General features: G+C 46.1%; 1 protein-coding gene across 2 annotated transcripts in view; it reads right to left on the bottom strand.

Annotated features, from left to right (window-relative positions):
* Positions 1-27,500, bottom strand: part of chrna8 (cholinergic receptor, nicotinic, alpha 8) — a 54,325-nt gene that overhangs the window by 20,595 nt on the left and 6,230 nt on the right. For both annotated transcript variants that reach the window (XM_035420051.1, XM_035420050.1), the window contains exons 3-5: positions 14,797-14,936; positions 4,937-4,981; positions 2,479-2,588 (exon numbers count right to left, since the gene is read on the bottom strand). In XM_035420051.1, coding sequence (XP_035275942.1) covers positions 2,479-2,588; positions 4,937-4,981; positions 14,797-14,936 — 295 coding nt within the window. The remainder of the gene's footprint in view (positions 1-2,478; positions 2,589-4,936; positions 4,982-14,796; positions 14,937-27,500) is intronic.

Below are 27,500 nucleotides of genomic sequence, written 5' to 3'. Positions count from 1 at the left end.
CTCCCCATCACTGGGCCAGGGTTAATTTAGTCCCCAAATGAGTCATATTCTAACTGCAATTTTAATCGTTTTTTCCCCCATTTTTCCTGCTTTGGTGCTAGTAAATTTTACTCTATGCAGGAAAACCCCCAAGCTTTATCACCGTGGCGATGCTGTGTGTTCCATAAGACGCATCCTGCTACAGGCTGTCTGGGCCTGCTACTGTATGTAACCATGACAGCACTGTGTAATGGCTAATGTTACACTCTAAGATGTGGAGTTTTTCATGTTTTATTTTACGTAAGCCAGCTGTCTGCAAAGGCATGTTTCGCCCGCATGACCTTATGACCGTTCAAGGCATGCTCATTAAAACAGGAAGTAAGAAATGCATTAGTTCAGCCGAATCTGCGGGCAGCATCTGACGTGTCCTTTGCCAAGTAGGATGGCTCGTAAATCACTGGCCGCCAGAGGCAATGGCAAAGGGATCTGTTTACAAGCGTCATCTCTCTGCCAGGTCACATAATTACATTATAAAAATGTGTTGTATTCGTGTAATAAAATGTAGTAATAAATGTAATGTTTCCTGAGGATGGAAGCAAACAGAACGGACTTGTGATTGAGACGCTAATAGAGTTTGTGTAAAATTCTGTTCCTCAGAGAAACCTGTTGCTTTTTCAGCACAAGCTTTTCAGAGTGACTCCTTTGGATTTCAGAACAACCAACTGAATCAACTTCAAACAACGGAGATGATGTTGCAAACTTAACCCATTTTTATCCAACTTTTTTATTTTCTTCCTATTTGGAATACACAGTAAAATGATGTGTTAAATCAACTCTTACAGAGTACATATGATCCCTTTTGGACTCATGTACTCTGTTAGAGCTGAATTAAAACTGGACACTTTACTGTGAAACCAATCATATTTTAGGCAAGCATCATCACTGCAACATCCTCTATATGTTCTGGAGAGTACAGACAAACATGCGGTCTTGACAACCGAAACCACACCGACCTGCACATCCATTCGTATGCACTATATGAGAAGCCTCATAAATTGTCTGTAACAAAGCCATAATCACCTTGATTTATATAATATTATTACACCAATACAAGTCATTAATTTTCCTCATCATAAAGCATACATGCACGATAAGGGATAAAAAAGAAACCACTAAACCATTTCACAATTTATGTTGCAAAAATAATTTGAAATATTTTTTAATGCAAACCCGATGCACTATGTATGGAGAAGTAGGTCATGTGACATTGTGTTCTCGTCTACTTCACACTCACGGAACTTAGCTGAATGATTTAATGAATTAAAAAAAACCTTTCCACGCGCATCTTAATATAAGCCATTAATAGCATTTTTGTTCTGCCCTATTGGACTACAATATTATTCATCTTTTATTCTGAATATAAAACTGCCTAATGTTGTGTCTCATTCCATTAGAGAGAGGAAACCTTAAAGCTTTCATCCTTTTGCCATAAAGAGAACAAAAAGAGAACAAAAGAGGCCTCTCCTCCAGTCTCGAATTTCACTTCAGATTTCTAAATCAGCTTCAAGGTGAATTGAGTCTGTAATAAATCTGGATTTGCAGCGCTTTTGATCAGGCTGTGCACCTCGATTACGTCCTCCAGAGCAGGAAGGGGCGTGGAATGCATTATTCCAGCAAGTGTTATGTGGAGGAACATTTATGCAGCATTTATGCAGCGTAGTTATCCTGGCACCAGCGTGCACTCAGTATTCCAGTATGTCTGTGCAAACATTGCTGGTCTGCAGAGAACCTCTCATTGCGTTCTGTTCACCTGCCAAACCCAAAAGGAACAGACACTTTTTTGGACACGGTTTTAGAGGGCTGAGAACTGCTGGATTTCCACCCTCCCTTTACCTGGGAGTCAGGTGAGAAGATAGTTTAGCCAATCAGCAGCACACACTGTTAATTACCAGGGAGAAAAGAAAACCACGGCTGGATTTGGATTCAAGGGCCAGATTAGAGCATCCATGCTGTAAGTGATCTTTACACTGCTCAGAATGCATATGCTCAAGTATTAAAACAAAACCACGAGTTATCTTAAGAGGCAGAGCTTGAGACGCAAAACAAAACAAAACAAATCGCACCATTCCAGAATAATTTGCCGCCGCTTTAGAACAAAGTGGCTTTGCCATGTTCGATTGAAACCAGGAGCATCTTATCTAAAAATGAGACAAACACAGGTTCACCAAGGGAATGTTAAAATGCATTGACTATTTTCCCAGAATACTTCACTGCGTCTCTGTCAGAGGCACACAAGGGATTTGCGGTTTTTTGATTTTTGTGGTCTCTGGTTACATTGTGAAGGTGACTCCGTGTGAAAGATAAAATCAAGACGTTTGATTTCTCCGGCAGAAAACTAAAATATCAACTTCAGAGTGCTCGTCACACTACCTGCCGAGATTCAAGAGATTACCTTGAATACATGATTGGGAAGCAGTACCAGTCGCAGGTTTGCCTTACCTGTTGTAGAGCAGAATGTCAGGCACCCAGATCTGATTGGAGGGGAAGCGCAGGTTTTGTACACCTGGATAGTTGTCCGGATTCCAGTTGAGGTAAATGTCGGTCCAGTGCTGTCGGCGAGAGAGCGGGAGAAGAGGGCGTCAGTAATAAAGCACCGACATCCACAATCTCCACCGGTGTAACCGCAGAGGGACTGGCTCAGTCATTAACGATGGCAAAACCGCCATTAACACTGGAGAGCACGTGAGGGGGAACGTAGAGTTTTATTGCGCCGAATAAAAATGCAGTCAGTCCGCTCAGTTAATCACGCCTGGGCCTGCCTCTGATTGAGTTATCATCATGTTCTCACCCTCTGTGTTACCCAATCACACCGCTCCGCTGCGGCGGCAGTTAGTCTCAGAGCGTCTATAAGTCAGGATTCACACCACAAATCCATCAGAACTAACTAACGCTAATTGGAATGATGTTGGGAACGCATTAAATCCAATTGGAGCAACAGTAATATTTATGCACGCCAGAGGACAATGACAGCGCAACCTTCTGGAGAGCCAGTGATCAGCTGTTAACTGATGGCCTAAAATATAAAACAAATTATAATGAAAATGAAACTGAATTTTTAGAGGTAAATATCCATAGCTCAATAGTTATATAGTCTTAATGCTTGAATGAGCATTAAAAAAAGTTTCAGTGCTAACAATATGTCACATGCAAATGTGTAAATATACACACCAGACACGCTTATGAAATGCTTAAGGACATCTTAAGACACGTTTCAATTCAGATTCACACACAGTATAGGTAGAATCCTTGGCATAAGTATCACAGTAGAATATTCAGTGTTAATTCAATCCAGTTCAAATGAGTCGCAGGATAAAAGATATTTTATCAGTGTAAAACTTACTATGTCAGAATTGGTTCTTATGCTGTGAAGGTTTTGGCAGTCAAAAAAGGAGGCACAATATTTTCACCTCTGATGTATTTGCTTATTGATTTTTAAATATACTGCATTTTCCCAGGAGCTGCAGAATGTGTTTGATTAGGAGCAGGGTCCTGGTGGGCTTGATTGATTATTGATGTGTGGCTGATCAAGCCAAGAGCAGTGGCATCCCTTCTACCGCTGAAGCCGCTGCAGTTTACTGGCTTGGCTGAGCACGCACTCACACAGATCAGTCTTCATCTAGTAAGGGAGGTAAGCTGTCCCGTACACGGCCTCGGTGTCCACCACAGCTCACTGGAGGATAACAGTGCTACGTTTCTTTTCTTTTCTTTTTTTTAATGCAAGCGTGCGGGTTCTTTCAGGACAGAGGTCTGTTCACACTTATGTCAGATATCAGCCGCTTGCAGACATGAACGCGAACAGCCATTGCAAAAAAAATCAGATGGGATCTGAGAAACAAACTGGGATTGAGCATTAAGGCCTGTAAGGTAAGGAGGGGACAGAGGAGGCGATTGATTGGGGAGGAGGGGACCGCGGAGGCGCAATGACTCCTGGGAGCCCGAGGAGCTCGGTCACCGTGGTTACGTGACCATTAACACGATGTTCACGTTGCGCCCACGCTGCGCTACACTTTCAGCGAATGAGAAAGGGCGGCTCGATTACCGGACCCTTTTATAATCGACTGGTACAAACCTAAAGCCAGTCTCAACCTTGTCCGCCTTGGAGCGGTGCTGACAGGTCCAATACCAGCTGGCGATTACACCCTGACCCGATGCCGGGCCCGGCTGACGCGGGGTTACTGATGGAGTCGTGGGAACGGGGAAATCGAATTACACGCCCAATCAGCTAATCCATCACTCCCCGAGTGAAAACATCTGCCTGTGCTGCAAAACACTCCAGTAAATAATGGAGATTCATCTTAATCCTGTAGTTACCTGTGTAACTGCAACGTGACGAGAGAATAAGAACTGAGTAACATCTACATAACGGCATAACCCAGAACACCAGCCTTCAGTGAACCTCTCACCTCATTGGCCTGCATCCCCACTACATACTCTAACCTCTCCCCACGCAGCCAATCAAACAAACGCAAACACAGTACTCCCACCTACCCCCTCAGCCAATCACACAAACACATACAGTACTCTAACCTCCCCACGCAGCTAATCACACAAACGCACACACAGTACTCCCACCTCCCCCCTCAGCCAATCACACAAATGCAACATGTTTCTTTATGTAATTATGTGAATCGGCAGTTCTAAAACTCCCGTGGCTGGAGATGATGGACCAGCAGGGAATTTCTCTGCTGATTCTGATTTAAAGTCATCACTGCTCTGATTTCCCCAGTGTGCTGTACTGCAGCTGGTAATTAAGATCAGCGTAATACAGACCATCTACTGCAGGCTACGGAAATGTAGTTTTTCCTCACATATACCAGTCTGAAAAAATAAAATAAAATAAATGAAAATTAAAAATCTCACAGTTGACTCTCAGGAAGACAGAAGCTCTGTCACTCACCAGCTGCAACCAAGCATTGGTCATCAGGACCTGGTTCTTTTCATCCTGTGAAAAAAGAGCAAAAATAATCCATTCAGGGCAAAAAAAACTTTTCATAGTTTTTCACTGCACGTGGCCTGAAGCAACGTCAGTTATCACATCAGACAATGTGCATCGCAGCCTTTAATAATAAAATGCATGATGTAAATGATGTTTTAGAAAGACAGAATGGTATGAGTATCATTCCACTGAGTCACTTTTTAATGATTAAAATCATTTTCCTTTGAAGACATCAATCACAAAATAATGTCAAGTTATAACAACCACCACCCCCCCCCCCCCCCCCCACACACACACACACACACACACACCCCCCCTTCCTGTAGTGAAAGCAAACAGCATCATCTTCCTCACAGACCTTCATCCATCAATCAAGTGCTAAGGCGAAAGAGGGAGTAATCCTGGCCATGATCCAACAAAGTTCCAATTGTACACAGCCTGGCGGGATAAGCACTGCATCAGCACTTTTTTTAGTAGCAATACAAATGTAAACAGCTTTTTTTTACAAGTAAGAAAATAGCTAAAAATTCAGAATAAAAACCCAGTCTTGATAATAATAAAAATGGTGAATGTTAAACACAGGAAATGGAACTTGGGATAATCACTGAAAAAAATTAAACCTACACAATAAAACATTCTCACTGATAAATTTAAATATTGGACATACACAGAGTTATACCACTTTCTGAGCCTCTTCTCTGAGTGTTTTAGCTCCTGCAGTTATTATTGCAGACTCTGCAGATGCAGTATTACAGGGACCTGGTGAGCTACTTCAGAAGAGACTGCAGTGCACATTTATTCATAAAGCATCACTCAACGGATCCGCGGGACTTACATTTGGATTTATAAATGCAACGGCCTTTTCCTTTTGTTTTAAAACAGATGGGCAAGTTCAGCCATAGGAAAAAATGCATTTTTAATAAATGCACTTAGTGTACCTAAATAAAAAAATATTTATAAATGTTTGTTTTTTTTTAACCCTCAGGCTTATGGTTCAAAGTTTAGGGAAAGTTTGAAATTTTAATTGTACCATAAAGATTAAAATGTAAGGTTCACATACAGCTCAAGAGTTTGCTGCCCTACACACCATACCACATCTTCCCACTTAAAGACATTGTTGACTGAACACAGGCTTCAGGTTTTTACAAGTTCACATCCATAAAATCCATTCTAGCCTAGCACTGGATTTCTTACAGACATCTTTCTCGCGCAGTTATGGTCTGAGATTTTATACGCCAGCTTCAAATCAAATCTCTTGTTATACTCCCCAGAGAACACAAACTGCAGCAATCAACTGGCTAGAATAAAACTGTACTCCCAATATCAATATACCTGGAGTGACTGAGTCCTGAATGAGACCAAAACCAGAATATTCTCAGTTTCACTCAGCTTTTTATTGCACAAGCAAAAAACCCAACCCAAAGCCCATTGTCCTGGAGCCTGTTCCCTGGGCTATTAATGCAAGTTAAATCAAATGTAACCTTTAGAGCAGTCATCCAAATGACCATTGCGATGGGCATAACTGTAAGGACAGGTGCCAAACAGTTCCATCTGCTTTCCCAGGGTGCACTGCAACCATGTGACCTTCACATCATGCATGTGCCACGACCACACATCCATGAAGCCCACACAGCACGGCTGACCTAAAAAGATCAAAGAATACACGGTGCACAGAAAGCTCCTAAATCCCCTGGAGTAAATATATAAATGAAACAGAACTATCCTCGGCCTCCTGTTACAGTCCCTCAGCAGTACTGCTGCATGTGCAGGGGTCCATTTCCTGTCAAACACCCAGAGAGGCAGTCAAGAACATCTGCTGTTCATGACCAGATACAGATCCTGAGCACCTCACGCCCAGCATCAGCCAAACATCGGAAACACTCTCCGACCCAAACAACATGCTGTTCTGCAGACACACAGTGAAACAAGCAAAAACAATCTGCATATTTAAATTTATGGCAGCATAAGAACACACTGTCTGTCTAGGAGCTCTTATCTTCCCGCGAGGAAAATGAAATTCTTCCACGTTTGGCAGTGAGTAAACATTGTTGGGGTGCATACTGATACCACAGAACTGTGTGCGAATCAGCACTTGGGTATCCCATCTCAGGGGGGCTGGGTGGGGGACGCAGTGAGAGGTGATAAGAGTAAGTCTATTACTGAGGTGATAAAGCATCCACAGAGAATCATTTACTCAAGGAGAACAGAGAATGTTTTTCACTAACAGCCAGCTAGACCATCTGCATGTTAACCGAAGCACTCAAGCTTGGTGTGAGGAGAGATGCATTATTACCTGCCTGCCTCCTTGTATCACCTGAAGTGTTTTACAAACTTTAAAGCAAGACACCTGGTCCTTTAACTATCTACAGGCTTTCAGAAAGACCTCAGGCACACGGTCACAAAGAGCAGGAAAGCTGGTCTAGAATCCGTTTGACATTTATTCTCATAATGGATATGTCCAGGATATAAACAGGGGAAAGCTAATCCTAGATCAGTGGCATGCTATGCAGGCTGAGGGCAGCCCTGAGCAGTGAAGCAACACTATTTCAGGAACCAGGCATATTTCTGCAATCCCCTAGCGAAGGAAATGTGTTGTCTTATGTCTTGTTTCATCATGTTTAAATGAATAAACAGCTAATGTTATTCTCCACAGCTTGGCCATGACGCAAAAAATATTTACAAAAAGTTAGCTGTAAAACCAAACACAGCTGATTCATAAACGTAGATACCTGATAATCTGATGTCTAATAATACACACCTTACCTTCATATCAGAGTTCAAGCATTTTATAACTTAGTACTGCAACTTACTGCAAGGTAGTTTTTAAAAAAAATTCTATTTCTCTCCACCCACAGCTCGACTACACACAACATGTTCATGGGGTACGGTGTTGGCCTATTTTAAAGCATGATTTAAACACCTCCGCCTCCACCTCAGCAGTGGTGTGGGATACTGGTCCAAAATGGCTGCCTGGCATGACTCAGGCAATACACTGGAGGTGATTAATGACAGTAGCATTTAAATCCTTGAAAAGGGCAATAATAATAATAATAATAATCTCCATAAAATATACAGTTTAATCTACTATGTTACATATAAACTCCTTATCTAATGTTTAAACTTGCACTGCTGCACCATTGTTTTTGCGAACACTCCAACTCACCATACTGAAATGTTTTTAAAGTGATTAAACATAATCAAATGAACAATAAGTCCCTTCATTTCAGCACTGTGTGATGGATTGCCCCAGTTTCCTCAGAGGGAAAATTCTCAGACAGATTTGATTTCAATCGCAGGTGCGGTGCCACGTTATTTTATTTAGGAAATAAATTGTTCTGCAATTAATCAAGGAAAAGATGGGTTTAAAAAGAGCTGAGAAACTGTATTAAACCCCAGTCTGCTTTTCATCTTAGGGAAGAGCAGTAAGGTGCTTTTCACCTTAGGGAGGAGCTGTAAGGTGCTTTTCAGCTTAGGGAGGAGCTATAAGGTATGTCATCAGGTTGCACAGAAATGAAATGCTGGAAGGAGCTCTTTGCAGGCCTACAGCACACTGCAATGTTCAGGTCTGCCGTGTGAAATAGGCATGGCGCCAGAAGTCTACGAGCAGGCTGGTTTTACACCAGTCAGGCTGCTACCGGCTATTTATCGATATGTCAGACCCTGTTGTTGTTGTTTTTGTTGCCAGGTAGAAAAAGTACACCTGGTCTCTGGTGTCAAGCCAATCGACAGCACAGTAAGACAGCGCTTTGTAAAATGCAACACGGACACATACACTGCAAATGTGTGCTCCGCCTGCCAATCAGCAGCGCCTGTCTGCGCGTTAACAGCCCTGCAGCAATGAGAGGAGAGGCTTCCTCTGAGACGATGAGTCACAGTCTGTTCTGTCAGGCTGCATGGCAGGGGAACATAAACTTTATTTCACGCGCTGTCAGACCAGCCAGTCGGGACGTCCCGTAGAGAGGCAGGGCGTTAGCCACCTGTTCCTCCTCTGACCCGGGCCCTGTCTCCTGCCTCACCAGCTTCTGCAAGCTGAGAACCGAATTCAGAATAATAATGTGGATAATAGCAGTGAGAGCGATGGATTCTGGGACAGATGCAATACTTTAAGGTGAACTGAGAATACTTCACACCCCCCCCCCCCACTCCTCCGTCCCCCCTCAGGTGACAATGTTAGACTGTTAAAATGTTAAAACTGCATTAAATATCCCATAATTCCTCCTCGGTGATCATGTGGCAGTGAAGGCTGTACTTAACTGACTCATCCCCCCTGCGGCTGAAAGATAATCAGTGTTCCTTGATTCCACTCGTACGTTAATAAGGACAAACACAGCGATAGCAGGACTGAACATGAATAAGGACAAACACGGCGATAGCAGGACTGAACATGAATAAGGACAAACACAGCGATAGCAGGACTGAACATGAATAAGGACAAACACGGCGATAGCAGGACTGAACATGAATAAGGACAAACACGGCGATAGCAGGACTGAACATGAATAAGGACAAACACGGCGATAGCAGGACTGAACATGAATAAGGACAGACACGGCGATAGCAGGACTGAACATGAATAAGGACAAACACGGCGATAGCAGGACTGAACATGAATAAGGACAGACACGGCGATAGCAGGACTGAACATGAATAAGGACAAACACGGCGATAGCAGGACTGAACATTAATAAGGACAAACACGGCGATAGCAGGTCTGAGACTCCAGCCCGTATGTTCGGCATGTCGTTCTGAAGGCCAGCAGCAATACGTAAATGGTGCAAACTGCAGCCGATATTATCATACACACTGGCTTTGACTCTCTGTTCCTTGAAAGCACTATTGTACCAGCTCTCCGGACATGTCTGAACAGACTTTCACTCCGTACAGAACTTCCTGGGGGCCTGATATTCTCTCTCATATCACATTCAGCTCAGCTCTTTACTGCAAGTCACCTGCAGCTGACCCTGCAAGGAGGTTTAAAATGGCCAGAAGATGTTCCCATATTCCCCATCTCCTTTTTCATCCAATCTTTTTGCCTCAGCTGTAAACGGACCTGTCAAGGACAGCATGAAAAGTACAGATTTGAAACTCAGGACATGAATCTTGGCAAGGCCTTTTTGTTATCTGACATCTCTGTCCGTGAAAGGGAACCTGAGGATGTCAGCTCCTAACTAAGCCATGAGTGTTAAAGGATGAAGAGAAGAAGCCCTCACTGAGCCTGTCTCTTTAAAGTAAGACTGTCACTTTTATTTTCCTCCTCTGGTATTCCACCATTAGAACTGATCCGATAAAGATGAGGAATCTCTGGAACCATCTGTCCAGGACAGAACCCCTACAAACACAGTTTCTTCTCACCCATTCCCTTGTAATGCAGTATTTACTGAACAGTGGTTCACTGGGCTAACCCCTGAGCTAGGCTAGGCTCAGTAAACACACACATAACACACTCACTTAGAGCTCACACTCGCTCTTGTTTGTTTTTTCACACTCGACAGTACCGATTACATCTCAGTTAGGCCGAGTAATGAGCACTGGATGAAAAATCACGCACTTCCGTCCTCGTAATACAAGCTAATAATGAGTCGCTTAACGCTGCTGAAGTTTGCCAACCGTATGTGCAAATCGCATTAAAGCACTAAGTGTGAAAAGATTGCCTCTTTGGTGCTACTAAAGTTCATCTTTCAGCCAGATGAGCCTGTACAATAGGCACAATAACCTTCCAATGACTCAGAGTCACACAGCACGCATTGAGCCTGGCCACCACACGGGCAGCGTTAAACGCTAAAATGCTAATACAACCTCTGGAGCTGCATACTTCATTTTATTTTATTTAATCTTTAATTAACCAGATTAAAATCTCTTTTACAAGAGAGACTTGACAAACTGAGTGGCAGTATGCCAACAGTTTATACAGAATAAAAAAAACATCTACACAACAGCGGAAAACATAATGAATGCATAAAATTAAAAATCTCAAAAGCACTTGCATATGAACCCCGTGGCCATTGGTCTCCAGGGGAAACAGTGCCGGCCCACTGCCCACTGGAGGTTTTGTGACCGGCCTATCAGAGCGACCTTGCAGAGCCTCACTTCTTTTTTTATATAATGTGATGAGAAAAATCCAAACAATATTTTTTGTATGAACAATTCACGGTAATAGCACTACATTTCAGGCCATTAACCAATTCTAGCCAACGAACAATTACCTAATGTTTCAAACTTTCCACTTGGAGCTGTGTGTGGAGATTGGACAGGAATGACTGGTGAGAGAGCAGTGAGGTCCATCCCAAGCTAGTGCCTCTCTGGAAGTAGTATATCTTGCAGTAGTGATGCAGGAAGGGGGACGTGGAGTTCAGTCATTTATTCCAGGTCACGCAAGTCTTTTCCGATCAGTCTTCCCTCTCTTTCTCTTTCTGCGCAACTTCTCTGTTTATCTCTCCTTGCCCGCTCCGTCCCCCACAACCGCCCCCCCCCCCCCCACCCCCATCCCCCCCCGCCTCCTGTGCCAGCTAGCGTCTGGGCTGCAGCAGCTGCCCGCGCACACGCACCGATGAGGAGGAAGTCATGCGTTCCGCAGTTTCACAGCTTCCCAGTCGTGGCCTATGGGCTCCCCGGCCATCTGGAGCCACAATGGAGGCCTGAGCCGGGCTGAGCCGAGCCCAGGGGTCCCCACTCCGCTGGAGTCTGACCTGAAACCCAGCTGCTCACTCGTCTGCACTGTGTCACCCACTTTGCTTTCAGAGTTCTCTCCTGGGACCAGAAGGGAGCTGAAGTATTTAAAATTAATTGAGCTCATACAAATGTTAAAAACACCATACAGGGAAAATATTTTTCATCTAAACATTTTTTTATTATTTATCTATTTTAGATGTTCGTTGTAGTGTCAGTTTCAGAATTTTGTTCTTGAGGTGTCCCCTACAGTGGACAAACATGAGGGTCTTAGGAGGGTGTGTGTGCAACACAGTGAGGACAAACATGGGAGGGAATGCAAATAAGGACATATCACTGAGCAGCCATTCCAATTTAAAAATACTATTCAAGAAATTTCCCAAAATGCACTAAGAAGCTTTCAATTCCTCATTGAAAGTAAAGCGGGAAAATGCATATCATAATTACTCTGGATCTTGGTCTGAGATAATGTGAGGGGAAACCAGCTCTTTCAGGCATGGCTGGAAGAATGAGAAGGATTAATTACCCCAGACCTGAACATCTGTGGAGATGTCTCATACTGAACATCTGCATTCCATAATTACTTCCCCCTGTTCTTCCTCTCATTACTGCAATCACAGGACTCGGAGCACAGTTTAATGCACAGGAGCAGCCCCCTTCTCAGCTGTGTTATAATGGAACTCACAGATTAAATACGCAGTTTCACTGCATCATAGATTAAAGGACCTTTAAACGATAGTCTAATATATTATGATACGTCTCTATTCAAAAATCTAATTCTGCAGTTAATTTTTTAAAAATGATTTTTTTCCTCAGTATTACTGTATCGTATCTAAGCATAAATAAATCATTTTTAAAAAGTGCTTTCCTGAATTTTTACTGATTTGCATTGTCTGAAGATTCAGTACCGCGACTGAATTTTGAGTAAGTTTCTTGAGTAAGTTGTGTGAGTGTGTTTTTGTATTGATCTTGACGCACATGCTTTGCTGTAAGAAATGCAATATTTATGATAAAAAATGCAGCTCTGGAAAGATGTGCTTCTGGCGAGGCTGTGGCTGGTCACCTTTAATCATTCTGAAGAGCAGGCAGCGGCGGCGGTAGGGAAAGGCAGTTAAAAGCTCCCTTACACCCCCCCCCCCCCCCCCCCCCCCCCGTGTGAAGGGCCTATGCGCTTTAAACCCCGCCCCCAGTGAACATGTGACTCATTAGGGCCCACGGTCACGCTTCGCGGGTCTGAACACGCTGTCGGAACACGCCAAGCGTGCGGCGGAACACACATGCAGCCGTGTGGGTAACACGCTTTGGGCTGCGCGCGTTCAGCCATGCGTGTGACCCGCCCTGTCCATCGCCAGAGATCGGGGGGGGGGGGGCTGGGGGGGGTCCAATCTGCCTTCCGAGAAATCCACCCTCAGGTTGGCAGTTCCCACCATCCCCCCCCCCCCCACCCCTCACACCCCCTAATCACGCGCCATCGTGTCTATTGCATGGGGTTTGGCGGCGCTGACGGACACAGAACACATGACTGATCAGCACATCCTGTTCCACTGAACCCTAAACACCCTAAACGCACACATCTGTCCCCTCCTCTACAGACAGACGCGTATTTTACTGGACAAACTGACGACGATGCGTCCATAGCGCCGTCTCCATGTCATTCAGTGATTATGAGACGTACGCTGTCGTTCCCGAGAGGCCAGTCTTCACATGCCCCTCAGTCAGGGCCGCTATCTGGGGTCTGTGAAGCCTGTCACATACCCCACAGTCAGGGCCGCTATCTGGGGTCTGTGAAGCCTGTCACATACCCCACAGTCAGGGCCGCTATCTGGGGTCTGTGAAGCCTGTCACATGCCCCACAGTCAAGGCCGCTATCTGGGGTCTGTGAAGCCTGTCACATACCCCTCAGTCAGGGCCGCTATCTGGGGTCTGTGAAGCCTGTCACATACCCCACAGTCAGGGCCGCTATCTGGGGTCTGTGAAGCCTGTCACATGCCCCACAGTCAGGGCCGCTATCTGGGGTCTGTGAAGCCTGTCACATACCCCACAGTCAGGGCCGCTATCTGGGGTCTGTGAAGCCTGTCACATACCCCACAGTCAGGGCCGCTATCTGGGGTCTGTGAAGCCTGTCACATGCCCCACAGTCAAGGCCGCTATCTGGGGTCTGTGAAGCCTGTCACATACCCCTCAGTCAGGGCCGCTATCTGGGGTCTGTGAAGCCTGTCACATACCCCTCAGTCAGGGCCGCTATCTGGGGTCTGTGAAGCCTGTCACATGCCCCACAGTGCATCAGGTTTGACCTTTTCCCTCTCAGAGGTGTGTGTGTGTGCTGTTATAGAGCCTGGTTATTAACATGTGTGTGTGTGAGAGAGTGTGTGTGTGTGTGACGTTACACAGCCTGGTTATTAATGTGTGTGTGTGTGCGTGAGGTTATTAATGTGTGTCTTTGTGAATTATAGTCACTAGGCCAGCAGGAGAGCAGGAAACAAACAGCCCAGCCCAGCATATTAAACCACACCCGCCAGAGGGAGAGCCCTTTGGGTAAAACAAAACTCCGCTAAACACAACATTTCCATTCCAGCGGCCTCCGAGCCCGGGTGACTAATGAGCAGTGGCATACGGGGCGCTGAAAAGCACATTTACACATTCCGGGGCTTTTTGAATCGGTGACTCAATCCCAGAGGGGCACTGGGCAACGTGCCAGCAAACAGATTTTTTTGCAGCATATTTCTAAATACAAATTAGCACTTGTTGTACATTTCCGGAATCATTTCACAAATATACTTTTGATATCACTGGTATGTAATGCTGGGTTACTGTGTTAACTGCTAAAAAATATTATTACTTCCATTGTCACAAAAAAGACAAACCAGTAATCTCAATATATTGGATACCCATATATGTAAAAAATATATTTTTTTATATTAGACTAGATTACAGTGCTGTCCTCCATTAGAGATATTCTCTCAGTGCTGTAAGTAGGCCACCACAAAGAAAATAATTTACTCCCACCTGCATACTTTCACACTACTGCATTCAAGAGTAAATTCCAAATCATGTTTAAAAAAAAATAAACATCACTAACGATCACATACCCCTATGAAACCTGGGGACTTCAGTAATGAAGTAATGAGGCGAGAGGTACTCGGTGAGGTACCCACCACATCGATGATCTGCAGCAGCGTCAAACCCAGCTCCACCAGCAGGGGCGCCGAGTCGTTCAGGACCGGCCTCTCCAGCCGGTTGTAGTTCTTCAGCAGGTCGTTGTACAGCTTCCGCTGGTACTCCCCCTGGAGAGAGCCTGCCACGGGGGGGGGGGGGGGGCGGCACACATCAACAGGACAGCAGCACACTGCATGACAACAACGTTGACCATGACAACATCCGGCGATGGCAAGTTAACAGGTTGTATGTTCTCCATGCATCAGGGACCTGGATCTTTAGCACAGTAAGGTAATCTAGTCACATTTCCACACTGTGTCATCATCAGGCTAGGAACGAAGGAGCTAGTGAGCCCCAGGAAAGATACAAGGCTTTCACAGATCTTCACAGAGCTTCACAGAGCCAGCACACAGGCCACAAGGCTTTCACAGAGCTTCACAGAGCCAGAAGTGCTGTGGTACATGGCTTTCACAGAGCTTCACAGAGCTTCACAGAGCCAGAAGTGCTGTGGTACATGGCTTTCACAGAGCTTCACAGAGACAGAAGTGCTGTGGTACATGGCTTTCACAGAGCTTCACAGAGACAGAAGTGCTGTGGTACATGGCTTTCACAGAGCTTCACAGAGCTTCACAGAGCCAGAAGTGCTGTGGTACAGTGGGACTGCACTCACACGGTAGGCATGCTGGGTACATGGGTTTCACAGAGCTTCACAGAGTACAGCAGAGCTGCACTCACACGGCAGGCATGCTGGGCCCTGTTTGTGAGAACATGATTTCCTCTCAGTAACTGGGGCTGTTTAAATCACACCAGGGGAGAAATGGCCCTGCATTATTAATGAGGCCGGTGGGGTCATATAGCCCAAGGCTGTGTGCTTATGGGTTTCACACTCCACCTGCCCGGACAAATAGGAGGTAGATGATGCCTTCATGGCTGTGGTGTGTGCTTTCCATCTGATTAGAAAGCGATTGTGTTGTGCTGTGAGTGAGTCAGTGTTTGGGACCGACTCAGTGTTTGGGTTCAGCTCTGTGTTCGGGTCCGGCTCAGGGTTTGGGTCCAGCTCAGTTCTTCACGCTTTAAACAGGCTGATAGTGTAGTGTCGACCTGTTAATTAAGTACTGAACTGTCTCATAGTGTGTGCTCTCAATAAACATGCAGCACTGTATCAATCATTCTGGCTATGAGATTAAACAGAAGAGACAGACATGCCTGACAGGCTACTGCAGCTTGAGAACTGGATATGTAAAACATACAAACACATTTACATAGGCTGTATATGTACACAAACCACAAATGCATCATTGCATGAACATGTACAGACATACATACAGACACACACACAAGCACACAGACACACATGCACCAATACATACACACAGCCCCATATGTGCACACTCTTGGTCTGCTACTTTATGAAAGATTGAGTGGTCTATACAATACTCTCCCCAGTTTTTACATAAAGGAAACATTCACAGCTCGTTCTACATTCGTCAGTTAACCCCAGGCATACGTGCTAAGACAGACAATGTGAAACCATATTACTCTGAGTGAAGAGGAGAACTAGAAGCCTCTTTGTGGTCCCTGCCCCCCCACCACCCCCACTCCCGGAGGAATACAACATTTCTCTGTGCTGGTTCATGTGTGAAAAATCGCTTCTGGCATGAAACCTTACGGACAAGAGTAATATTACTCTTTCTCTTATTCACAGATGCATGAATATGCTTCTATATTTACCTTTCTATTAATAGTTGGCTTAAACAAATGTAACACCAAAGCGTAAAAAACCATCAGAACAAAATGTACAACTGCAGCACAGACAAAGACAAATTTGTTGACCTCTTTCTTTCAGTCTCTCTCCTCTCTCTCATGCATGCACGGACACACACACACACACACACACACACACACACACAGACAGACTCTTCTTCTGTCTTTTTTGCAGGTATATAGTATACATAGACTGACAAAGTCTCAAGTTATGCATCTAATGTGCGATTCAAATCTGCATTCCCATAGTCCATCGCTCATCAGTAAATGGAGGCTCTCTAGGAGTTCCAGGAACCAATCAGTTAAGTTTTAAGTAAACAGTGTCTGCTTCATTACACAGGACTTATGGGACATAAAGGAAACCTTCATTATTTTATTTAGCTGCATGCCAAGAGCTGTGAACACCCAATAACACTGCTGAGAACACTTTGGACCGGATACCTCTGACTTCTTCCTTTGGCTATTTGACTTCTGTGAGAAATGCAACATACAGATTTTCTCTACCAGGACAAATACAAAAAATTATAAAATTGTCCCAACCCAGTCCTGGTTTTGTTGTTGTTATTATTGTTATTATTATTATTATTATTATTATACGCAAATTTATTTATTGACTGTGACTTCTGAAAGTAATTAAGCTAAACATTTTCATTTGATATGTTTTTTTTCCATGCCCTATGAAATATAATTAAATTCATAAATATTTAATCTGCCATTCAGCTGCAACGATTAGCCTTCCAGATGAAAAAGAGTGGCAAAAGTTTACAGTTGTTTTGTATTTATGCTTTATGATCACTGTAATGGATCTATTACTGCAATGGAACCTGCCTGACAGGCAGCTTGGTGCCAGCCTGAGTGGCTGAGAGCAGATAAAATGCTGGTGCAGATATTACAGCAGTCTAAACGCACGCAGCATTAGGCCTGATGAGCTGGAAAGCCCTCCATTGGTCATTAGCTGCCCTACCCTGCCCCAGACTGCACTCTCAGGGGCAGCCACACTTACCCGTGAGAGGACGGGGCCGTGAGAACAGATCCACCTCTGCCTGTAATCACGGCCCTTTTGTGATGTCATAATGGAAGCTGTGGGGGGGCTGGAGGGGTAAGTCAGCTCGAGTTCCACCGCCTCCTCTCAGCAGCGGCTCAGCCAACGGGAGCCTCGCCAAGCACTCGAGAGCCATTGACTCCCGGGAGCATCATTACGGTTGAACTTTTCCTGCCACCCACACACAGTGTTTTCCATTGAAAATAAAGCAGTGGCAATGTCTGACATTTACAGACATTACAGCAGCTTGCAATGGAGGAAATGCAGCTCATGTTTCTGGTTTTGGGCAGTGCAGTGGTGCAGGGGTTAGCACTGTTGCCTCGCAAGAAGGAGGTGCTGGGTTTGAGTCCTGGCCTCTCTGCATGGTGTTTGTGAGGGTTTCCTCCAGTTTCCTCCCACAGTCGGGTTAAAATCAGTGAATGAGAATTTGCTCTCAGTAGACCGTCCTGGTTAAATAAAGGTCTGTTGGGCAGACTGTATTCAGCAGGTTGCAGGGAACGATGCTGGCTGCGCTGCAGATGCAGCTGTAACAGACCCAAAAGGTCACATCGCACAGATGTGAGCAGGGGGGCCAGGGGACCTCTGTTATAAAGGGACCAGCAGGCAGAGTGCAGGTAGCACCATGATTCCCACCTGGAGGAACCAGGAATAAATACCCTTTCAGGCCGAGGTGTTTCACACAGGGGAGCCACATTACTGACTGCGGTGGAAACCGCTCTTCATCTGAGACTGAATAAAACAACATCAGGCTGGCGGGTCGATGAGTGGTGGAGGAGCTCGCTGTTTCTCGCTCTGTATAACTGAGGATGAAGCTGAATGTTAAAGACCCTGAGCTGTGTATGATGTTACCCCCTGCGTCCCCGGCGGTACCAATCCAAACGTGGAGACCCTTCCCTCTGTTACCTGCCATACTTTTTTCTCTTTGTGTGCATGTTCTTGTCTTTGTGTCCTTAGTTTCGGGAACGTCTCTCTGCTCTTTTCCCCGCGAGGCTTCTCCTGCTCCTCTCTCTGAATCCTTATTTATTCCCTTCTGTACTATATCTGCTGGACAGAAAACTCTCTGAAAAACAGCTTTCCAACTCTGAGCCCAAAGGTCTCTGCTTCTGTTTATCTCCTATTGCAAATTGATTCGTCTTGTGCGCCGGATGGTTTTAAAATGTCTTTCCTGTTACGGCATCGTGTTCAGTATAATAACGCAAACACAGTCATCACATTATCAATCTGTTCATCACCAGACTAGTGGGGATGTAGTTATGTCCTGGTGAGGTAAATTATGAGGTTGAGTGAGAGGAGCAAAGTAAAGCTCTTCCTCTTCCGTAGGAAACAGAGTAACCGTAGGAAACAGAGCAGTACAGTGCAGTATCTTTTAGAAAAGTATCAGTATGACATAAATCAAGGGAAAAACTTCATGGCACTTCTCGTCTGTTAATGAGACTTGTTCCTTATACCTGCTGCCTGGGCGGGGTCAATACCAGCCAGTGGCTTTGTGTTGCTGCAGATGTCATTGCATCCGTCATACGTGCTTCTCACAGTCATTTGCTCCTCCAAGTCAAGCCATTTGCTAGGTTTTAAAACCAGATTATCTACAGATTACAGGCTTAGAAGAGAGAGACACACAGACATACACACAGAGAGGGAAAGAGAGAGAGAGAGAGGGAGGGAGAGAGAGAAAAAGAGAAAGAGAAAGAAAGAGAGAGAGAGAGAGAGAGAGAGAGAGCGAGGAAAGCTCTGAGCCTATGAGCTTATGATCTGGGATCCCGGACTTCAGGAAGTTCTTGAGGTCTGCAGCAGCTCTGATGCTTCACTGGCGAGACCACCTGATTCACACCAGGAAAAAACCCCAGACATCTGCTTTGATCTACGGATCAGAGCAGAGATATTATAAATATTATAATCAGCTGGGCTGGCTGCGAGCATAGCTCCCACAAGATGCAATTGAGATGTTTCCAAAATTCAGGAATCACATCTGGGATGTCAACACCCCCCCCCCCACCACCCCCCTTTTTTCACACTCATTGCTGCCAATTTTGTTTTTAAAGACGCCCCCAGATGAGAGCCAGGGATCACCCTCACACCAGGCCAGCCAGCACCATGCCAGTCTGTGCCAGTCTGTGCCAGGCATGCCCGCCTCCATCAGCCCGTATTGGGGTGAGCGGTACTGCAGGAGGGGCTCATTATAAGGCACCTTCTCTGCCGACTGGAACGACCTTCCCTAACCGGGCAGAACGACCTTCCCTAACCGACCAGAACGACCTTCCCTAACCGGCCATGAAGGCCGATCCGCTGACTGCTCCCCACAAAACTCGGCTCGATGTTTTGATTAAAAAACCCTTCCCCCTCTTTTACATCACTGATCCTGAGGCAAGCACCATGGCAGAGGAGCTCTACGAGTGTAACTCTGCCGATCTCTGGCTGCAGTGATTCTTGCATCTCGCCAAATCATTAAACTGTGAATTGTAGAACTGTACATTGTGTTATTTCTCCTCGACAGTACATGAGGTTTTCCTTATGCAGTGAGTGATACAGAAGCTACGATCCTCCACAGAACCTCCAGTAAGTCTGCTAGCACAAGCTGAGAAAGGCTTTGGAACTGTACGACATTCCGGGCTCCATTCTGCCCATCTGGAAACCGCAGCCTTGTTCTCTGGCATCTGCCGCTCTAGTCTAGAGTGGCTGCTCAACTCTGACTTTTTTAGGTTTGCTCAACTGAAATTTTTAGGTTTATTCAAATGAAAAATGAAAGGAGGGCATATGGAATTTCATTAATACGCAATTTAATTTATGACCGACAGAAGAGTTCATGTGTCCTCCTTTCATCTGGTAATGAAGTTTTTTTTTTCAGGGTTACGCGGCAGCAGTGGCATGGCCCAGAGACAGCGGGGGGGGGGGGGGGGGGGGTGGGGGGGGGGGGCTGGGGGGGGGACGTCCTTATTATACTTCACGCCAGCATTATCCGCGGAGAAGCACTGATACACTAAGAGCTGCACTCCTCAGCCTGACTGTTAACGAGCCATTTAACGAGCTCCGTGAACCCCGTTAAAATCAAAGGGGACAAAATTAAGTTGTGCAACTTAGGACAAAAAAAGCAACCTGCCGTTAAATTTGAATTAGCTGGCGTGCGATAAGCCTGAATTAAAGAGACGTCCGATTCCCAGTGAAAAATAGACTCATAAAACGTCTAGGAGGAGGGGGTGTAAGCCTTGAGCTCATCCAGAACACCGGTACTATGACCCCAACAGCAGATAACCCGCATGCCAATCATTCCCTAATTCACATCGGTACTATGACTCCAACAGCTGATAGCCCGCATGCCAATCATTCCCTAATTCACATTGGTACCGTGACCCCAACAGCAGATAACCCACATCCCAATCATTCCCTAATTCACATCGGTACTATGACCCCAACAGCAGATAACCCGCATGCCAATCATTCCCTAATTCACATCGGTACTATGACTCCAACAGCTGATAGCCCGCATGCCAATCATTCCCTAATTCACATCGGTACTATGACCCCAACAGCAGATAACCCACATCCCAATCATTCCCTAATTCACATCGGTACTATGACCCCAACAGCAGATAACCCACATCCCAATCATTCCCTAATTCACCACAGGGATTATTTTTTGACCTGGACATTTAAAAAATTTTGGACCGCTTCTTATCCCCTTTCTTCGCTCTGATTTCTGAGAAAGTGAATTATGAGAGAAAAACCCCAAAATAAACCCAATTTCTGATTAAAATAAGAGGTCACGAGCCTCCCTTTCATCTGGAAATATTACACTTTACTCAGTTTTATAAAAATGAAGTCTTTAAACTCATTTATATTCAACAGGGGTGAGTGTGAGGAATTTGAGATTGCTTTCCAATTCATTTAAGTTAACAAGGAAATTTAATTTACCCGCTAATCCTGCATGATGGGTTTTCTACGTGAGAACAATTCAGCTTAAGAGCATTAAGTGCTTTAAATCACCTGTACTTGTGTTTTTTTTAATCATGCCTTATACCTACAAGTATGTACAAGCACTGGAGACATGACACCACTGCTCTAGCTGCTTTGGAGTTATTCAAGATTGTTTCCCTTCTTTGCACCACAAACCCTTGAATGACCTTTACCTGCCATTATTACAGGAGTCAGAAACTCCTCTAAATATCTAAAATATTCTTCATTGTACACAAAAAAAACTATCTAGACTAGCTGAAAATATACAATAAAACTGAATTAACATAAAAAGACAGAAAGAGAACTATCCCTTTAATCATTATGTTTATATATACTTTTTTTTGTTCGATTGGCCTTGCATTTTCAAACTTTTCTAACCCATTAAGGTGAAAAATCACAAATATGTGATTAGAACGTTCTTAGCTGAACATTCTAATGCTGATGTCACAATCACTGCTGGTGACTGAAAGCAACAGAGTTCCAGAACACTGGCTGGGTTTAAGTCTAAAGCTTGCGTGGGGCTTTCAAAGCAGTGATAAAGCTCACAGGACTCTGAACTGAGAATAATTAAATGACCTCGGACAGGCACTTCAGGGGAGCTTACTGTACGCTCTTAAAGGGGGCATTTTGGGAAAGCCCTGCACAAAGCCATACTGCTGTGTGTTTGCACAGCAGATGTCCTCATCTGGGGTTAGGCGAGGGCTTCCACTGTGTTCCATCTACACAGACGTGCTTCGGCTGAGGCAATTCAGGTTAAGCAAGCAGCTGAAGGACACTGCAGTACCCCATCTGGGATCGGATCTGATCCTAAAACCACAGCTCCCAGCTGCCTCGGTAATCACGGCCATTAAACGCAGGCAGGCATGTTGGCGTTGCGTACGGTACGTCCAATCAGAATGAGCTCTACCTTTCCATTGCTTACACAAATACGAAGCATTGCAGTCTGATCAAAAGCGCCTGGCTTTAAGTCAATGGGGCATAGAGGGACAAAGTGACATCAGCAGAATTCTGTTTGTGCTGCCAGTGAGGAGGTTTTTGGGTGAGCATCAGCCTGTTCCAGCATCCCATCTGCACGGCCCCACAGTGTAAGCAAGGCCTCTGCCAGAGCTGAATGTGCTGAATGACAGGAGGCTTCAGGAGGGAACTCCGCATAAAACCCGCGACCAAATCGCATTTTCACACCCTGTCCTTTCCCACCGTCTGGCTCTCAAACTTCAGCGCAGCCAAACTGAGTACACAGCTCATCATGTGATTTCTAGCACAGCCAAACTGAGTATACAGCTCATCATGTGATTTGCAGCACAGCCAACCTGAGTACACAGCTCATCATGTGATTTCCAGCACAGCCAACCTGAGTACACAGCTCATCATGTGATTTCTAGCACAGCCAAACTGAGTATACAGCTCATCATGTGATTTGCAGCACAGCCAACCTGAGTACACAGCTCATCATGTGATTTCCAGCACAGCCAACCTGAGTACACAGCTCATTGTGTGATTGCAGTTATCCAGCAGATTACTGGAATGTTTGATCACATTTTTTTCTCTATGACTTGTAACCCAAATACTTGCAGATTTGTTTTCCATGTTTGCAGTTTTTGGCAGTACACTTCCTCCCCATCTGTGCCCCTATTCCTCAGTCTCCCCTGCAGTGAGGGGCTCGGTGGTTTTGTCCAGATGCACCTACGCCAGTACTTAATTGCTGTCCTGCGTAATAAAGGCTTTGAACGTGATGTTTTTCTGCAGTCTGATTCTGCTGAACTGCATTTGACTGCTCCAGGGATAATCAGTAGGGCCTGTAAACAATTAGCAATCGAGAGTGAGCCTTCTAGTCTCCAAAGGCAAACGGCAGTTCAGCCCGTTCCTGGATCTATATTCTACCGCAGTCATTAGAACATTAGAATAATGGCTTGAGTCAATAGTTCCTATCACTCTATTTTTCTGCCTGAAAAACATTTGAAAGCAATTTTCATGGTGAAATCATCCTGGAATTCAAATGGAATTGGGTTGGACCCCCCTGAAAGGGCATGAGGACTCCCAAATTATTCAACAGGTCATGTCCACCATTGCCATCCTCTTGGGGCAGCTCAGAAAAAGGGGCCATCACAACATTTAAGAGTTTGACTGTGATTATGTGACAGATCGCATGACTGCATTATTTGATCAAAACTATGGCTGGCATTTTAAAATAAATGTTTTTAATGATGATGAAAATATATTTATTTCTTGATATTTTTTAAGTAAATAATAAAAGACAAAGTATTTTTTTCTTATTTCATCTATAATCTGTCAAAATACATAAAATAAGCCATTCTGTTCACCTCAGTGGATGTACACTACTTGGTGGTGATGTGTAGGAAGACATCTAGTGAATAATGATGCCAGACTGAAATTCTCAGTTATACACTGAGGTTGACAGGATATTTCTGCCGGGTTCTGCAGTCTGCTGAATTCTCATGCTCCTCACGATCCCGTTACCTGCGCTCACAGCCGATATCACCTCAGATCTCAGCTGGACAGAACCGCAAACGGCTGTTCCTCCCTCAGACATGCAGCTCAGGGGGCAGATGGATAGCATTAGCCACGGACAAAACAGCCTGTTTCACCCAGAACATCAGCTCTTACAGAATTCAGGAAGTTCATGTTACAGCACAGAACACAAGGTTTCCATCGAGTGGCCAAAACTCAGGTCCGATACTCATTATGTAGTTATTCATAGCTACAAACACATGAAGTCCAGTTCACACAGTAAACATAGGCCAGGTCAGAAAGGTTATACATTTATAATACATTAAGTTCTCTTGTGCTCAGGGCCTGATTTACTGAGACCATTAGCATGTGAAAACCCTTTTAACACAAGCAAACCCAATAACACAACCAATGATTGGTCCAAATGAAACACCATGACCAATCACTGATGATGTTAGTGGTTTCGTGTGCGCTAACAGGTTCAGACTATAGAGTACATACTCATTGCATAATGCCCTGCTTAGCGGCTCTGCAGAGAGCATTAGGACACGCACATCTGCATTAAGGCTGGAAATCTCTGGCTTAGCGGGAAATTCAGGTTCTTTAGCCTTTTGAATCACTGGCCTAAAGGACAGCTGCCGCACGCAATGCTGATGTGAAGCAAAAAAAAACAAACGCAACCGCGGAAAGGGGAGCGAGGTTTCCACCACACCCGCCATCGCCACAGTCTGAGGCACGCGCGAGAGAGAGAACGAGACGGGTCACGCACTGAGCAAAGCCATCAGAGCCCCGCCCCTTTAAACAGACCAGTGTGAGCAAAGCCATCAGAGCCCCGCCCCTTTACACAGACCAGTGTGAGCAAAGCCACCAGAGCCCCGCCCCTTTACACAGACCAGAGCCCCGCCCCTTTACACAGATCAGTGTGAGCAAAGCCATCAGAGCCCCGCCCCTTTACACAGACCAGTGTGAGCATAGCCATCAGAGCCCCGCCCCTTTACACAGATCAGTGTGAGCAAAGCCATCAGAGCCCCGCCCCTTTACACAGACCAGTGTGAGCAAAGCCACCAGAGCCCCGCCCCTTTACACAGATCAGTGTGAGCAAAGCCACCAGAGCCCCGCCCCTTTACACAGACCAGTGTGTCTCCCTGAAAGTGCAGTTATCCCAAATTCATAAGCAGGCTTTTAACACAGCCCACCACAAACAAGTCATGTGCAGTCGAGATAGCATAAACATACTTACAGATAGGCACATACACGTGTGCACGTCAGTGTATGCTTGCATGTGTGTGTGTGTGTGTGTAATTAATCATGCCCTGTACATTTGTTTGCACATGTGGGAAGCTTATTTGTCATGGTGTCATTAAACTTCAGAAGGGAAATTAATAATGGATAGAGTGCAAGTCAATAACGTGTGCCCATTTTTATTTGTCAAATTATGTTGACAAAAGCAGGAAATACCCAAGTGAGGATTGTGCCAATAGTGTTAAAGCAAGTGTAACGGCCGACCCTTCTCACACGCGGGACCCCTGTACAGCAGAGCCGACCCTTCTCACACGCGGGACCCCTGTACAGCAGAGCCGACCCTTCTCTCACGCGGGACCCCTGTACAGCAGAGCCGACCCTTCTCACACGCGGGACCCCTGTACAGCAGAGCCGACCCTTCTCACATGCGGGACCCCTGTACAGCAGAGCCAACCCTTCTCACATGCGGGACCCCTGTACAGCAGAGCCAACCCTTCTCACATGCAGGACCCCTGTACAGCAGAGCCGACCCTTCTCACATGCGGGACCCCTGTACAGCAGAGCCGACCCTTCTCACACGCGGGACCCCTGTACAGCAGAGCCGACCCCTCTCACACGCGGGACCCCTGTACAGCAGAGCCGACCCTTCTCACACGCGGGACCGCTGTACAGCAGAGCCGACCCTTCTCACACGCGGGACCCCTGTACAGCAGAGCCGACCCTTCTCACATGCGGGACCCCTGTACAGCAGAGCCAACCCTTCTCACATGCGGGACCCCTGTACAGCAGAGCCAACCCTTCTCACATGCGGGACCCCTGTACAGCAGAGCCGACCCTTCTCACACGCGGGACCCCTGTACAGCAGAGCCGACCCTTCTCACATGCAGGACCCCTGTACAGCAGAGCCGACCCTTCTCACATGCGGGACCCCTGTACAGCAGAGCCAACCCTTCTCACATGCGGGACCCCTGTACAGCAGAGCCGACCCTTCTCACATGCGGGACCCCTGTACAGCAGAGCCAACCCTTCTCACATGCGGGACCCCTGTACAGCAGAGCCGACCCTTCTCACATGCGGGACCCCTGTACAGCAGAGCCGACCCTTCTCACACGCGGGACCCCTGTACAGCAGAGCCAACCCTTCTCACATGCGGGACCCCTGTACAGCAGAGCCGACCCTTCTCACACGCGGGACCCCTGTACAGCAGAGCCGACCCTTCTCACATGCGGGACCCCTGTACAGCAGAGCCGACCCTTCTCACACGCGGGACCCCTGTACAGCAGAGCCGACCCTTCTCACACGCGGGACCCCTGCACAGCAGAGCCGACCCTTCTCACACGCGGGACCCCTGTACAGCAGAGCCGACCCTTCTCACACGCGGGACCCCTGTACAGCAGAGCCGACCCTTCTCACACGTGGGACCCCTGTACAGCAGAGCCGACCCTTCTCACATGCAGGACCCCTGTACAGCAGAGCCGACCCTTCTCACACGCGGGACCCCTGTACAGCAGAGCCGACCCTTCTCACATGCGGGACCCCTGTACAGCAGAACACTCTGATCGTCCAGCTTTGTAACAGGAAGCCAAAAGGAAGAAGGTAGCCGAAGAATTAAGCGGAAAATGCACTGGCGTATTACCCTGCGCTTGTTCACTTAGCTATAAGCAGCGCTGCACGCGATCTGCGGGGGAGTGAAACATAAAAACTACAACATAAATACATCTCCATAGAGCGGCAACTGGAAGAGACCATCAGGAGCAGATGGCTGTATCACTGGGATCCATCAAGATGCCACAGAACGCATCACGCAGACGGAATGGAGAAATGGTCGCAGTTGTATAACCATCGTTCACAAAATACTGGAATCAACGTCACCGCGAAGTGCGGGGTCATAAAAGCCGCAAATGGGAGTACATCAATTTAGCTGTCCATAGATAAAAACAAGCGAGCACTTGTCACGATTAAAAAACAACTAAAACAGGATTAAAAAGTGAAGTGTAGCGAAAGTTGCGGTGATTCATGCCGCAGTGGCCTTCTGTCCCACTGCGACTCCAGCTGACAGCTCGTCTGCCTGCTCTGCGAGTCTCATTACCACAGCCTCGCTGTTCCAGCCCGGCCTCTGCTCCATCACTTAGGCAGTCACAGTCTCACACACACGCTCACACACACACACGCTCACACACACAGTCTCACACACACGCGCTCTCACACACAGTCTCACACACAGTCTCACACACACGC

Source organism: Anguilla anguilla, chromosome 5, assembly GCF_013347855.1.
Source record: "Anguilla anguilla isolate fAngAng1 chromosome 5, fAngAng1.pri, whole genome shotgun sequence".
Taxonomy (NCBI): Eukaryota; Metazoa; Chordata; class Actinopteri; order Anguilliformes; family Anguillidae; genus Anguilla; species Anguilla anguilla.
Note: the sequence above shows the minus strand (reverse complement) of the source record. Positions and strands in the feature narration are given on the sequence as shown.